The following is a 15,013-nucleotide window of genomic DNA, read 5'->3' on the forward strand; positions in this document are numbered from 1 at the left end:
CTGACATCCCTATATGACCTTGTTCTGTTTAATTAAATGTAATTACATTTTTACTTCAGTAACTTAGTTTACAGTTTAGTTCCTTGACTTCTGAATTGATCTGGATTAAGTAATGGGGTAATAAAATTAAATATCTACTGTAACACACAGCACTACAAATAGTTTTGGGCAAAAAGCTGCAACTCCTTACCCCTCTTCTCCGAATTCCCACTCTTTCCAAATTCCCAAATAAACCACTCTATTTAAGTCCACTCCCTTTAAGACCACTCTGTGCAGATACTGAAAACATTCTGCATCCTCACAGAAACCTAAAAAATTTATAAATTTGCCAGATATCATTGCGAAGCAATGCTGTTTAAACTTGCTATGCTTTGAAACTGGTCTTCGAAGGTGTAGATTTCTCACAATTACCACTCGTGACAGTCGCCATTTAGTGTGCAGTTTAATGGCTAACGTTTCCTACCCTGTTCCCACACAAGCTGATCTGTAAACTTGGTATTATGGGATGTTTTACATGTACATATTTCAAGATCGTACCCTGAATAAGACATTAAAATGTAGAGGGGAAACATCAGCCCAAATCATCCTGAAAAAATAGTGGTGGGATCATGAAGCTCGCTATTATTAATGCGCAAATTGGCCAGTAAGTTCAGGCGAAGGAGAGATCTGCCACAAGCCGCAAATCGGCACAACTTGCTGCTCATCCTCAACTTTATTTTGAAGAACCTGCTGATTTGCACATTACAGGTACTCAAATTGAACTTGCCGCAGAAAGTTAGGGCTCATACCTAAGTGTAAGTACCCTTTTAACGACATAACTGTTAGAAAGACTTGCATTTCTATAGCGCCTTTCACGACCACAGACATCTTAAAGCGCTTTACAGCCAATTATGTACTTTTGATGTGTAGTCAGTGTTATAATGTAGGAAATACAGCAGCCAATTTATGCACAGCAAGCTCCCACAATTAGCAATGTGATAACGACCAGATAATCTGTTTTTGTTATGTTGATTAAGGGCTAAATATTGGTCAGGACACCGGGGATAACTCCCCTGCTCTTCTTTGAAATAGTACCGAGGGATCTTTTACATCCACCTGAAAGAGCAGACGGAGCCTCGGCTTAACATCTCATCTGAAATACGGCACCTCCGACAGTGCAGCGCTCCCTCAGCACTGAACTGGAGTGTCAACCTAGATTTATGTACTCAAGTTCCTGGAGTGGGACTTGAACCCACAAGTTTCTGCAATGTAATGCCAATCAACTTCTCTGGTCCAGAAAGAGAACTATTTAAACAGTTAAGTCTCATTATTGCATATAGTAAATACTTCTTAGAATTATTAATATTTTAAAAAAATCTTACTTTTCCTTGGTCTCTTTCCTTTCCTGTCTCTAGTTGTCTTTTTGTACCTAATTTGACTCTAATACACCCTCCTTTTCCATTGTTCCTGTTTTTTCTCAATCCTTAAATCTCATTGGTTAAGGACATACACAGTCGGTCCCGTTATTCACTAAGGTTCCAGATGCGCCGTTATCAGCTCACACTTCTAAATTAAAGGCGTACGGTGCGTGCTGCTCTGCTTTAGCAAGATTTTGGGTCATTATATTCTCCAAATAGATAATCGCATGGTGTTTTTTAAATTTAAAAAGTTGGTTTTGCAGTCGTACTGCACCATGCCCATGCTGTGTGAAAGTATATTCTCCAGCACGTGCCAAAATCCAAACATTATCATCAGCTTTAGATATCTCAAAATATGTAACTCAGTCCAATAGGTTTGGTAGATCTAATTAGAAATTAGAATCCTTGGATAGTTCTTGTTCATGAATTCACTTAGCAGCTGAAGTAATTGTGGGAGCACTGTACTCTGTACAAACCATCTTCTGCTTTTGAAACATACATATCGAACATAAACAGTTCAGGAGTAGAATTTGATCTTTTTTTTTAAACCGCTGAATAAATAATACACTGTAGACCATTAAAGCTTCAAAACATTTATTTTTAGCAAACTGGAAAGATTAAAGATCAGGAACTGTTTTTGTACAGGGAATCAGGCTAACTAATTAGGGCCACTGGCATATGATGACTGAATAAGTTAACGTCCACTTTTATTACAGGGGATTCTGTGATTTATACTGGTGCTTGCACTGTTCCAGCCACTTCCATGCAAACACAAACTAATGTTTTTTGTTAATGATGTCTCAGTGTGGATCCATGCTGCAGGATTATGGGACAACATTAATTTTCCCTGGTCTGGGTGTCATTCTGAGACTTATTCAATCATTGGGGAATAACAGGTCTTCATGGAACAATGAACTTAATGTTGTACCTACATAACAGAAAAACATAATACACAATATTTCATTGATTAATGAATTTAAAAAAGTCCAGATGTAATTTTAGATAACCCAATTTTAGTTAATCACCTGCACTCTAACCTCAGCAATTCCGTGGAGTAGGGACTGAATAAACACATTGTAACATGTAAATATTCTGGGGAGGTATATGAATTTCCAAAGGTTCACAACTTCTTTGAATGTGCTACAACAAACATCTGGCGCATATGTTTTTCAAAAGTCTAAATCTCACTACAGTACATGAATTAAGGGACACCACAGAAATGGAAATTGTAGTTTGCAGAGAAAAGAGTAGCCCATATATCAGGTCGCCACGGAAACTAATTGATAAATTTCTTAAGAAACATGCACAATCTTAGCATATTTATCATACAAACATCTTGTGTATTCATCAGTCATCCCACAATGTCTAGACATTTAGTACTTTTTATGGCAAATTAAACACCTGATCAATTACTATATTTTATTTTTCTAAAAGCTCATATTTTTTGTCTGGTGAAATTTAAATGGGGATCCAGTCAGTGTGCAATGACATTGTAAACACATTCTTTGAGTGTATTTGCGATGCTACACATAGCAATCGGAGTTGACTTTTCCCATCCTCAATTCCTTTGCTCAAATCGTGTCTACATAACGCACTAATGTTATAAACCAAGTTGCTGAGCGGACAAAGGGTTTTGCAGAGCGCTTGTAAACAAAATAGTTTGAATTCCTATTTATCATTTATATTTGGCCTCTAATATTTTTCATATTTTTTTGGATACCATCTGCCACATCAAGGATGTAATCTGTCGATGCGAACAGGTAAGATTAGTATAAAAGAACGCATTAATTGTACACTTGCATCTCTTTCTCCCCCCCCCTCCCCCTCCCCATTTCCAGTTTTTGTGGGAGGCACATTGTATGAGAATATGTGCATGCACTTTTCTCCAGCATAATGCAAGTGTGAGAGCAGAAGGTATACCGCTGTAAAAATACAGACTTATTCCAACAAACTGAAATTGGCCATTACACAGAGTGCTTTAAACTGTGCGACTAGTTGGTTAAACTAGCAATAAGGCTGAGATAAGGATCAGGAACATTTAAATGCAAACCAGTAACTGATAAGGGTCAGTGGAACCCCCATTATCTGTGCTCCAATTATCTACTTTCCTGATTATCCGTCAGAATATTTGGAGGATAAAGCTTTGCATGAGATATTGCCCTTTTCCAACCCCAATCTCCTCCTTACATAAATCAACTCTGCAACCCAGAAAGATTCATTTCAATGTTTTTACTTGTCTTCCTTCCCATTCCTAGGGGATTGCTGTACCACACATCCAAATCCAAAATTCAGAGACTCAATTATCTGCTCGGGGTTTCCTCCATTATGGAGGATAATAGAAGTTCCACTGAAGTCCAAAAGTTATTTAACACCAACTCAGCTGGTGGATTTCTTGAAATCTTTGCATTGTACCAACTCTTACTAACCAGAATTGCCATGGAAATTAACCTGAAGCTAATATTTAAAAAAAATACATTTGAAGTATGATCCACATTAACCCATAAACCAATGCCATAAGGAAATGGCATATGAAAGCATTCACCACCCCCTGGAAAATTATATTAACATTTAAAGCAAACACATCAGTGCAGATATTCAAAACAATGAGACACATTTAAAAAAAAACTTAAACCCTCACTTGTTACAATGGGAAGCTTTATTATCCCTTTGAGGACTGAGTACCTTAGTGTGAGTAAGAAATAACGCTTAGTCACCTCTTTCTAGTATTAGTCATGTACTGTATACGTTGAATCCAATGAAAAGTTACTGCTTATTTACCTCGTCGTTCTTGTGTGAGAGGAGATCATTTCCCCTCTTACTGTTTAGGTAAAATGCTACTTCAGCCCTCAAAGTGTAACAAACAGGTTCAATGTGTTTCATTAAAAATATTTGGATATTCAGCTGGAGATATTTGTACTTCTGTGTCTTAGAGATAAGGCATTGCCAGTGGTGGTGGAGCATGGCAATTTCAACTCGCTGCCGATTTCAGCATATCTTACAATTCGCTGTTTCAATGGCAATCATGTCCTTGGCCAATCTGTATCTTAATAGGTGTTTTCCTTTCCCTAGAAAGAAGGGGAAAAGAACATGTTACCATCATCAAATTGGAAAGTTCCTTATTTGAAATTCCTGATGGACCAAATCCTGATGGTGTGTGCCGTTGGATAGACTTTTCCCTGAACCCTTCAGCTTGAATATAATTTGCACCATAACTTGCAAGAAATGAGAGCTGATAATGGCGAGAACGGGTCATCTGGGACCTTGATAGCTCACGGGACCAACAGTATTATCTATTTAACCAATGAGATTTAAGAATTGAAAAAGAAACATGGGGAACGACGGTGAAAGAGGATGAATGAAGAGTTAAATCCGGTACAGAACGAGAAATGGAAAGAAAGATTGAATTAAGAGAGAAAAAAGACACACGGGAAAAGTAAGAATGTTTTGTAATTTAAATTTGAAATGTTTTTAATCTTTAAGAATTTACTGCATGCAGGAATGGGACTCACCAGTTTAAATTGTTCTCTTTCTGGGCGAGGGCAGTTGATTGGCATTGCATTAACAATTATCACATCATTAAAAGGATACTTGCGCTGTTAAGTTTGAGCCCTAACTTTCGTGCAAATCCAGCAAGTTCTTAAAAAGAACTGGGAGACTAAGAGTGAGATGCTGTTTGTGCAAGGCAATGGGCAGAGTGGCGTAAAACTCCCAGCAAGTTATGGTGATGTGTAACTCACGGCGTATCTTTTCTTTCCCTGGACGATTTGCACATTAATAATAGCGTGCATCATGAACTTGCATTGTTCTTCCGAGAAGATTTGGCACATAGTTTTATATATCCCAAGCAATATATATGAAAGTGTACATAGTATGGATAGGCATACTGAACAAGGACCAGTTTTGCAGGTTAAAAGCTCAGACTTAGATTATAGACTGTGAGATGAGTTATAGAAACTGTGAGAATTTAAATGCACTGCATAAAAGCACTAAGTTGTTACAAGTTTAAAATTATTCAGTAGGGCTCTGCACTTTTACCCAAAGAATTCATGGAGGCAAATAGTAAAGAAAAACACTGATACAGACTAAAATGCCTGTTGTCCTTATACATTTTGAGACTATAACCCTCCTGCAGCTAGCTTCCCCCAGGATAGGTCAGTGAGTAAAGTATCATCAAGCATATAATGGAGTCATACATAGGTCAATACACATTCTGTACTAAGTTACTGCAGGTGGCAGTAAACAGCACCAATTGACCTCAGCATTCCTGATGTAAGGAGAAGAAACAATTAGCTGATGTTTTCATAGAAACATAGAAAATAGGTGCAGGAGCAGGCCATTCAGCCCTTCTAGCCTGCACCGCCATTCAATGAGTTCATGGCTGAACATGAAACTTCAGTACCCCCTTCCTGCTTTCTCGCCATACCCCTTGATCCCCCGAGTAGTAAGGACTTCATCTAACTCCCTTTTGAATATATTTAGTGAATTGGCCCCAACCACTTTCTGTGGCAGAGAATTCCACAGGTTCACCACTCTCTGGGTGAAGAAGTCTCTCCTCATCTCGGTCCTAAATGGCTTACCCCTTATCCTTAGACTGTGACCCCTGGTTCTGGACTACCCCAACATTGGGAACATTCTTCCTGCATCTAACCTGTCTAAACCCGTCAAAATTTTAAACGTTTCTATGAGGTCCCCTCTCATTCTTCTGAACTCCGGTGAATACAAGCCCAGTTGATCCAATCTTTCTTGATAGGTCAGTCCCACCATCCCGGGAATCAGTCTGGTGAATCTTCGCTGCACTCCCTCAATAGCAAGAATGTCCTTCCTCAAGTTAGGAGACCAAAACTGTACACAATACTCCAGGTGTGGCCTCACCAAGGCCCTGTACAACTGTAGCAACACCTCCCTGCCCCTGTACTCAAATCCCCTCGCTATGAAGGCCAACATGCCATTTGCTTTCTTAACCGCCTGCTGTATCTGCATGCTAACCTTCAATGACTGATGTACCATGACACCCAGGTCTCGTTGCACCTTCCCTTTTCCTAATCTGTCACCATTCAGATAATAGTCTGTCTCTCTGTTTTTACCACCAAAGTGGATAACCTCACATTTATCCACATTATACTTCATCTGCCATGCATTTGCCCACTCACCTAACCTATCCAAGTCACTCTGCAGCCTCATAGCATCCTCCTCGCAGCTCACACTGCCACCCAACTTAGTGTCATCCGCAAATTTGGAGATACTACATTTAATCCCCTCGTCTAAATCATTAATGTACAATGTAAACAGCTGGGGCCCCAGCACAGAACCTTGCAGTACCCCACTAGTCACTGCCTGCCATTCTGAAAAGTACCCATTTACTCCTACTCTTTGCTTCCTGTCTGACAACCAGTTCTCAATCCACGTCAGCACACTACCCCCAATCCCATGTGCTTTAACTTTGCACATTAATCTCTTGTGTGGGACCTTGTCGAAAGCCTTCTGAAAGTCCAAATATACCACATCAACTGGTTCTCCTTTGTCCACTTTACTGGAAACATCCTCAAAAAATTCCAGAAGATTTGTCAAGCATGATTTCCCTTTCACAAATCCATGCTGACTTGGACCTATCATGTCACCATTTTCCAAATGCGCTGCTATGACATCCTTAATAATTGATTCCATCATTTTACCCACTACTGAGGTCAGGCTGACCGGTCTATAATTCCCTGTTTTCTCTCTCCCTCCTTTTTTAAAAAGTGGGGTTACATTGGCTACCCTCCACTCGATAGGAACTGATCCAGAGTCAATGGAATGTTGGAAAATGACTGTCAATGCATCCGCTATTTCCAAGGCCACCTCCTTAAGTACTCTGGGATGCAGTCCATCAGGCCCTGGGGATTTATCGGCCTTCAATCCCATCAATTTCCCCAACACAATTTCCCGACTAATACAGATTTCCCTCAGTTCCTCCTCCTTACTAGACCCTCTGACCCCTTTTATATCCGGAAGGTTGTTTGTGTCCTCCTTAGTGAATACTGAACCAAAGTACTTGTTCAATTGGTCTGCCATTTCTTTGTTTCCCGTTATGACTTCCCCTGATTCTGACTGCAGGGGACCTACGTTTGTCTTTACTAACCTTTTTCTCTTTACATACCTATAGAAACTTTTGCAATCCGCCTTAATGTTCCCTGCAAGCTTCTTCTCGTACTCCATTTTCCTTGCCCTAATCAAACCCTTTGTCCTCCTCTGCTGAGTTCTAAATTTCTCCCAGTCCCCAGGTTCGCTGCTATTTCTGGCCAATTTGTATGCCACTTCCTTGGCTTTAATACTATCCATGATTTCCCTAGATAGCCACGGTTGAGCCACCTTCCCTTTTTTATTTTTACGCCAGACAGGAATGTACAATTGTTGTAATTCATCCATGCGGTCTCTAAATGTCTGCCATTGCCCATCCACAGTCAACCCCTTAAGTATCATTCACCAATCTATCCTAGCCAATTCACGCCTCATACCTTCAAAGTTACCCTTCTTTAAGTTCTGGACCATGGTCTCTGAATTAACTGTATCATTCTCCATCCTAATGCAGAATTCCACCATATTATGGTCACTCTTCCCCAAGGGGCCTGGCACAATGAGATTGCTAATTAGTCCTCTCTCATTACACAACACCCAGTCTAAGATGGCCTCCCCCCTAGTTGGTTCCTCGACATATTGGTCTAGAAAACCATCCCTTATGCACTCCAGGAAATCCTCCTCCACCGTATTGCTTCCAGTTCGGCTAGCCCAATCTATGTGCATATTAAAGTCACCCATTATAACTGCTGCACCTTTATTACATGCACCCCTAATTTCCTGTTTGTTTCCTTCCCATGTTTGTTGTTCCAATGTGGACATCGCATGGGGTCAGTATATGATAACTATATGGCACATTTTGTCCTTATCTGAGTAGCCTATAACCACCCACTGTTTAGTATGAAGTATTGTTCCTTGGGTGAGGGGTCAAGTGTACCAGGCATGGAAAAGTTGGCCAGTGAAAATCAGCACCTTCAAAGAGGAGGGAAACATATTGGAGTGCAGTGGAAATTGTAGCATTCCCTTTGTTTTACAAGTCAACGTTCAAAAACTAGTAGATGGTGAAAAACAGAACATATCTCGACAGCGAGTCCATGTCGAGTCCAGGCTCATGCCCAGCTTTAGTTATAGCAGTCATTGATCATATCGGTGACCGAATGACGTCTGCGCGGTCTTCGCCCTCATGAATGACCAAGATACATGGAACAGATTGCAGTAAGCCAGTGGTGATGAACATTTCCATGGCAACATGGGGACATGTCAATTGTTATTTCTAGATTTTGGAAAGTAACCTACACTCTGGACAGTAATATAGTCAGACATGAAGTCCAAGGAATTTGAAGCATATTTAGTAAGCAGTTGAGAATACAAAATATAACGCTGCCGCCAAGAAATTGATGGTTTTGTCAGTGAACAGATGTTCTGTTATTCACAGCCAAAATTACAGCATTTTTGATGCCAGGACATTAACTCCTTTATTTGCCTCTGTTGATATTAAAAAATAACATTTCACCAGGGTTGAAGCTGATAGCACAGGCTGAATCAGTTCATGCAAAACCTTGGCATCCTGATCCCCAAACCCTACATCCCATCCATCACCAAGGCCACTTACTCTCAATGAACAAGAGTAGACACATGATGCCAAAAGTGCAAAGTTAAAGCAAAATAAAATGCAAATCATATGCAGAAAGTGTAGAATACAACAGCCTCAGTTTTATAACATTTCAAGGAAATAAACCAAATCAAACATTTGGTAATTTTAGGCTCTCCTCATGACTTTGCTTTGGAAGTGCAGGATAGTTCCCCTAGTATCCACTTTTCTAAGTCATATGACCATCATTCTATAGCCCTGTCATCAAGATAATCTCTCACTCTTCAGTTAATTGAATCTTGGGATTTGGATGACATCTATAAACCACTTAAGCATTATTCTTCAGGTTTATGTTGTTGTTGAAGTCCTCCATTAAATTATAGCCTCAATATGCACCCTCTACCATATAATATTAGTTTCAATATACAATGAATGGCACTCTCAGTGTAATAATAGTGATGATTGCTAATAAAGCACTGCAATTATTGTTAATTTATCAGAAGTGGCTGGAGCGCGTTTGCGGTTTATGGAGAGCATACCTGGCTTGTTCAGACAACGTGGTTATACAGCCGAGGAGCCTGATGTGTGGTTGTTATCTCCCTTATTTATCTTCTTGATCTCATCAGCAGTGCCTCTTTCGTTGGTTTTGCTTTTTGATGTTGGGCTGTTAGAGAATGAGGTTTAAAGAGCACAGTGAATCAGAAAGTGCAGAGTCAATATTCAAAGACCCAATATTCAGCAACAAAAGAAACTGCTGCTGCAGCAATGCCACCATTCTAAGTTCCACATTTAGAACAGAAAGTGCCAATGTAAACTTGTAACACCAGCAGGGGTGCGGTAGCATCTAAGTTTTGCAATTCGAATGACGTCTGCGTGGTCTTCGCCCTCACCTGCTAACCCTGCAGGTTACAGTTGGTGGTCTCCCCTCATAGAATTTTACAGCATGCAAGGAGGCCATTTCGGTCCATCGTGTCTGCACGGGCCAACAAAGAGCTATCCAGCTTATTCCCACTTTCTAGCTCTTGATCCGTAGCCCCGTAGGTTACGGCATATCCAAGTACTTTATAAATGTGGTGAGGGTTTCTGCCTCTACCACCCTTTCAGGCAGTGAGTTCCAGACCCTCACCACCCTCTGGGTCAGGAAATTTCCCCTCAGATCTCCTCGAAATCTTCTACCAATTACTTTAAATCTATGACCCCTGGTATCCACTTAATCTAGACCCCTCAAAATTGTATACACCTCAATAATGTCTTCCCTCACCCTCCTCTGTTCCAAAGAAAACAAACACAGCTTATCCAATCTTTCCTCAGTGTGAATATTCTCCAGTCCAGGCAACATCCTCATAAATCTCCTCTGAACCCTCGCTTGTGCAATTACATCTTTCCTGTAATGTGATGACCAGAACTGCACGCAGTACTCTAGCTGTGGCCCAACTAGTGTTTTATACAGTTCAAGCATAACATCCCTACTCTTGTATTCTATGCCTCGGCTAATAAAGACAAGTATTCTATATGCCTTCTAAACCACCTTATCTACCTGGCCTGCTACCTTGAGGAATCTGTGGACAAGCACTCCAAGGTCTCTTTGTTCCTCTAATCTTCTCAGTATCCTACCATTTAATGAATATTCCCTTGCCTTGTTAGCCTCCCCCCCTCCCACCCAATTCATTATCTCACACTTCTCCGGATTGAATTCCATTTACCACTGTTCTGCCCACCTGACAGTTCATTGATATCTTCCTGCTGTCTACAGTTTTCTTTTCCATTATCAACAACACAGCCGATTTTTTAATCATAGCCCCTACATTCAAGTCTAAATCATTGATATATACCACAAAAAGCAAGGGACCTAGTACTGAGCCCTGTGGAACCCCACTGGAAACAGCCTTCCAGTCACAAAAACAACCATCAACCATTACACTTTGCTTCCTGCCTGTAAGCCAATTTTGGATCCAACTTCCCGCTTTGCCCTGGATCCCATGGGCTTTTACTTTCGTGCCATGTGGGACCTTATCAAAAGCTTTGCTAAAATCCATATATACATCAAATGTACTTCCCTTATCGACCCCCCATATTACCTCCTCAAAAAATTAAATCAAGTTGTCAGACACGACCTTCCCTTAACAAATCCATGCAGACTGTCCTTGATTAATCCGTGCCTTTCTAAATGAAGATTTAGCCTGTCCTCAGAACTTTTCCCATTATTTTCCCACTACCGAGGTTAGGCTGATTGGCCTGTAATTACTCAGTCTATCCCTTTCTCCCTTTTTAAACAAAGGTACTACACTAGCAGTCCTCCAGTCCTCTGGCACCACACCTGTAGCCAGAGAGGATTGGAAAATGATGGTCAGAGCCGCTGCTATTTTCTCTTTTGCTTCTCTTAACAGCCTGGGATACATTTCATCTGGGATTCAACTACTTTCAAAGCTGCTAAACTCCTTAATACTTCCTCTCTCATGATGTTTATTTCATCTAATATTTCTTTTTTTTATAGGAACAGGAGTAGGCCATACGGCCCCTCGAGCCAGCTCCGCCACTCAATAAGATCATGGCTAATCTGAGCACGGACTCAGCTCCACTTCCCTGCCCGCTCCCCATAACCCCTTATCGATTAAGAAACCATCTATTTCTGTCTTAAATTTATTCAATGTCCCAGCTTCCACAGCTCTCTGAGGCAGCAAATTCCACAAATTCACAACCCTCCAAGAGAAGAAATTTCTCCTCCTCTCTGTTTTAAATAGGCGGCCCCTTATTCTAAGATCGTGCCCTCCAGTTCGTGTCCCCCCCCATCAGTGGAAACATCCTCTCTGCATCCACCCTGTCAAGCCCCCTCATAATCTTACACGTCTCGATAAGATCACCTCTCATTCTTTTGAATTCCAATGAGTAGAGGCCTAACCTACTCAACCTTTCCTCATAAGTCAACCCCCTCTTCCCCGGAATCAATCTAATGAACCTTCTCTGAACTACCTCCAAAGCAAGTATATCCTTTTGTAAATATGGAAACCAAAACTGCACGCAGTATTCCAGGTGTGGCCTCACCAATACCTTATATAGCTGTAGTAAGACTTCCCTGCTTTTATACTCCATCCCCTTTGCAATAAAGGCCAAGATAAGATATGTAAGATACCATTGGCTTTCCTGATCACTTGCTATACCTGCATACTAAACTTTTGTGTTTCATGCACAAGTACCTCCAGGTCCCGCTGTACTGCGGCACTTTGCAATCTTTCTCCATTTAAATAATAACTTGCTCTTTGATTTTTTTTTCTGCCAAAGTGCATGACCTCACACTTTCCAACATTATACTCCATCTGCCAAATTTTTGCCCACTCACTTAGCCTGTCTATGTCCTTTTGCAGATTTTTTGTGTCCTCATTCATTGCTTTTCTTCCCATCTTTGTATCGTCAGCAAACTTGGCTACGTTACACTCAGTCCCTTCTTCCAAGTCGTTAATATGGATTGTAAATAGTTGGGGTCCCAGCACTGATCCCTGCGGCACCCCACTAGTTACTGGTTGTCAACCAGAGAATGAACCATTTATCCCGACTCTTTGTTCTCTGTTAGTTAGCCAATCCTCTATCCATGCTAATATATTGCCCCCAACCCCATGACCTTTTACCTTGTGCAGTAACCTTTTATGTGGCACCTTGTCAAATGCCTTCTGGAAGTCCAAATACACCACATCCACTGGTTCCCCTTTATCCACCCTGTTCGTTACATCCTCAAAGAACTCCAGCAAATTTGTCAAACATGACTTCCCCTTCATAAACCCATGCTGACTCTGCCTGACTGAATTTTGCTTTTCCAAATGTCCTGCTACTGCTTCTTTAATAATGGACTCCAACATTTTCCCAACCACAGATGTTAGGCTAACTGGCCTGTAGTTTCCCGCTTTTTGTCTGACTCCTTTTTTATATAGGGGCGTTACATTTGCAGTTTTCCAATCTGCTGGGACCTCCCCAGAATCCAGGGAATTTTGGTAAATTACAACCGATGCATCCACAATCCCTGCCGCTACTTCTCTTAAGACCCTAGGATGCAAGCCATCAGGTTCAGGGGATTTATCCGCCTTTAGTCCCATTATCTTACTGAGTACCACCTCCTTAGTGATTGTGATTGTGTTTAGTTCCTCCCCCCCTATAGTCCCTAGACTATCCACTGTTGGAATATTGTTAGTATCCTCTACCGTAAAGACTGAAACAAAATATTTGTTCAGAGTTTCTGCCATCTCCATGTTCCCCATCACTAATTCCCCGGTCCCGTCCTCTAAGGGACCAACATTTACTTTAGCCACCCTTTTCCTTTTTATATACCTATAGAAACTCTTGCTGTCTGTTTTTATATTTTGCGCTAGTTTACTTTCATAGTCTATCTTCCCTTTCTTAATCATTTTTTTAGTTGTTCTTTGCTGGCTTTTAAAAGCTTCCCAGTCTTTTGCCATTTTGTATGCCCTTGTTTTTAATTGGATACTGTCCTTTATTTCTTTAGTTAGCCACGGATGGCTATCTTTTCTCTTACACCCTTTCCTTCTCCCTGATTGCAATGTCTGCATCGCCCCTCTCTTTTGTGAAAATAGACGCAAAGTATTCATTAAGAACCATACCCATGTTTTTTGTCTCCACACACAGATTACTTTTATGGTCTCTAATAGGCCCTACTCTTTCTTTAGTTATCCTCTTGGTCTTAATGTATTTATAAAACATCTTTGGTGTTTCCTTGATTTTACTTGCCAAAATGTTTTCCTGCTCTCTCTTTGCTTTCCTAATATCCTTTTTTAATTTTACCCCTTCACTTTTAATACTGCTCTAGAGTTTCTGCAGTATTTAGCCCTTGGTGTCTGTCATAGGCCTCCCATTTTATTCTTTATCCCGTCCTGAATGTCCCTTGACATCCAGGGGGTTCTAGATTTGTTAATCGCACCTTTTGTCTTTAAGAGTACATACTTGCTCTGAACCCTCCGGATCTCCTCCTTGAATGCTTCTCACTGCTCTGACATTGATTTACCTTCAAGTAGCTGTTTCCAGTCCACTATTGCTAAATCACCTCTCCCCTTATCAAAATTGGCTTTTCCCCAATTGAGAACTTTTATTCATGGTCAATCTTTGTTCTTTTCCATAACTACCCTAAATCTAATTGAATTATGATCACTACCACCAAAAGCTCTCCCACTGATACCCCTTTCACCTGCCCAGCTTAATTCCCTAAAATTAAGGCCATAACCACCCCTTCCCTTGTTGGGCTTGCTACATACCGACTAAAAGGTTCTCTTGAATGCATTTTAGGAATTCCGCACTCTCTATAATTTTCACACTAATTTTATCCTAGTTAATATTAGGGGTTATTGAAATCCCTTATTACTGCTCTATAGCTTTTGCACTTCAGAAATTTGCCTACATATTTGCTCTTCTATCTACCTCTGTGTTTGGGGGTCTATAGTACACTCCCAGCAGTGTGATCGCCCCTTTTTTGTTCTTCAATTCGACCCATATGGCTTCAGTTGATGATCCTTCCAACATATCATCCGTCCTCACAGCTGTAATTGTTTCTTTAATCAATACTGCGACACTGCCTCCTTTTATACCCCCCTCTCTATCCCGTCTGAAAACCCTGTATCCAGGAATGTTGAGCTGCCATTCCTGCCCTTCTTTCAGCCATGTCTCAGTAATAGCTATAATATCATACTCCCACCTGTCTATCTGTGCTCGCAGCTCATATGCCTTATTCCCTATACTTCTTGCATTGAAGTATATACCATTTAGCACTGCCAAACTTCTTTGTTGTCTATTTTCTAGCCCTTGTTTTCTTAGTCTTCCAAATTCTACTTTTTGTGCAACAGTAGATTGTTGAGTATATTTATAAAAATATCCTTTGATGTTCGAAAGACAAAACAACAAGGCAAGGAATTTCAGCTTCTATGCTCCCCTTCCTGTAGGCTTGGTATGTGTAGAAGCATAAAATCCCAGACCA

The 15,013-nt window shown here is 40.7% G+C and overlaps 1 protein-coding gene across 1 annotated transcript in view; it reads right to left on the bottom strand.

The window, feature by feature from the left end:
* Nucleotides 1-1,974: 1,974 nt before the first annotated feature.
* The window catches only part of alcama (activated leukocyte cell adhesion molecule a), a 338,861-nt gene continuing 325,822 nt past the window's right edge, over nucleotides 1,975-15,013 (bottom strand). Inside the window, exons 15-16 of the mRNA XM_070893627.1 lie at nucleotides 9,582-9,706; nucleotides 1,975-4,462 (exon numbers count right to left, since the gene is read on the bottom strand). Of these exons, the coding sequence (XP_070749728.1) occupies nucleotides 9,604-9,706 (103 nt within the window). The 3' untranslated portion in view covers nucleotides 1,975-4,462; nucleotides 9,582-9,603. The remainder of the gene's footprint in view (nucleotides 4,463-9,581; nucleotides 9,707-15,013) is intronic.

The sequence above is a fragment of the Pristiophorus japonicus genome, chromosome 11 (genome assembly GCF_044704955.1).
Source record: "Pristiophorus japonicus isolate sPriJap1 chromosome 11, sPriJap1.hap1, whole genome shotgun sequence".
NCBI lineage: Eukaryota > Metazoa > Chordata > Chondrichthyes > Pristiophoridae > Pristiophorus > Pristiophorus japonicus.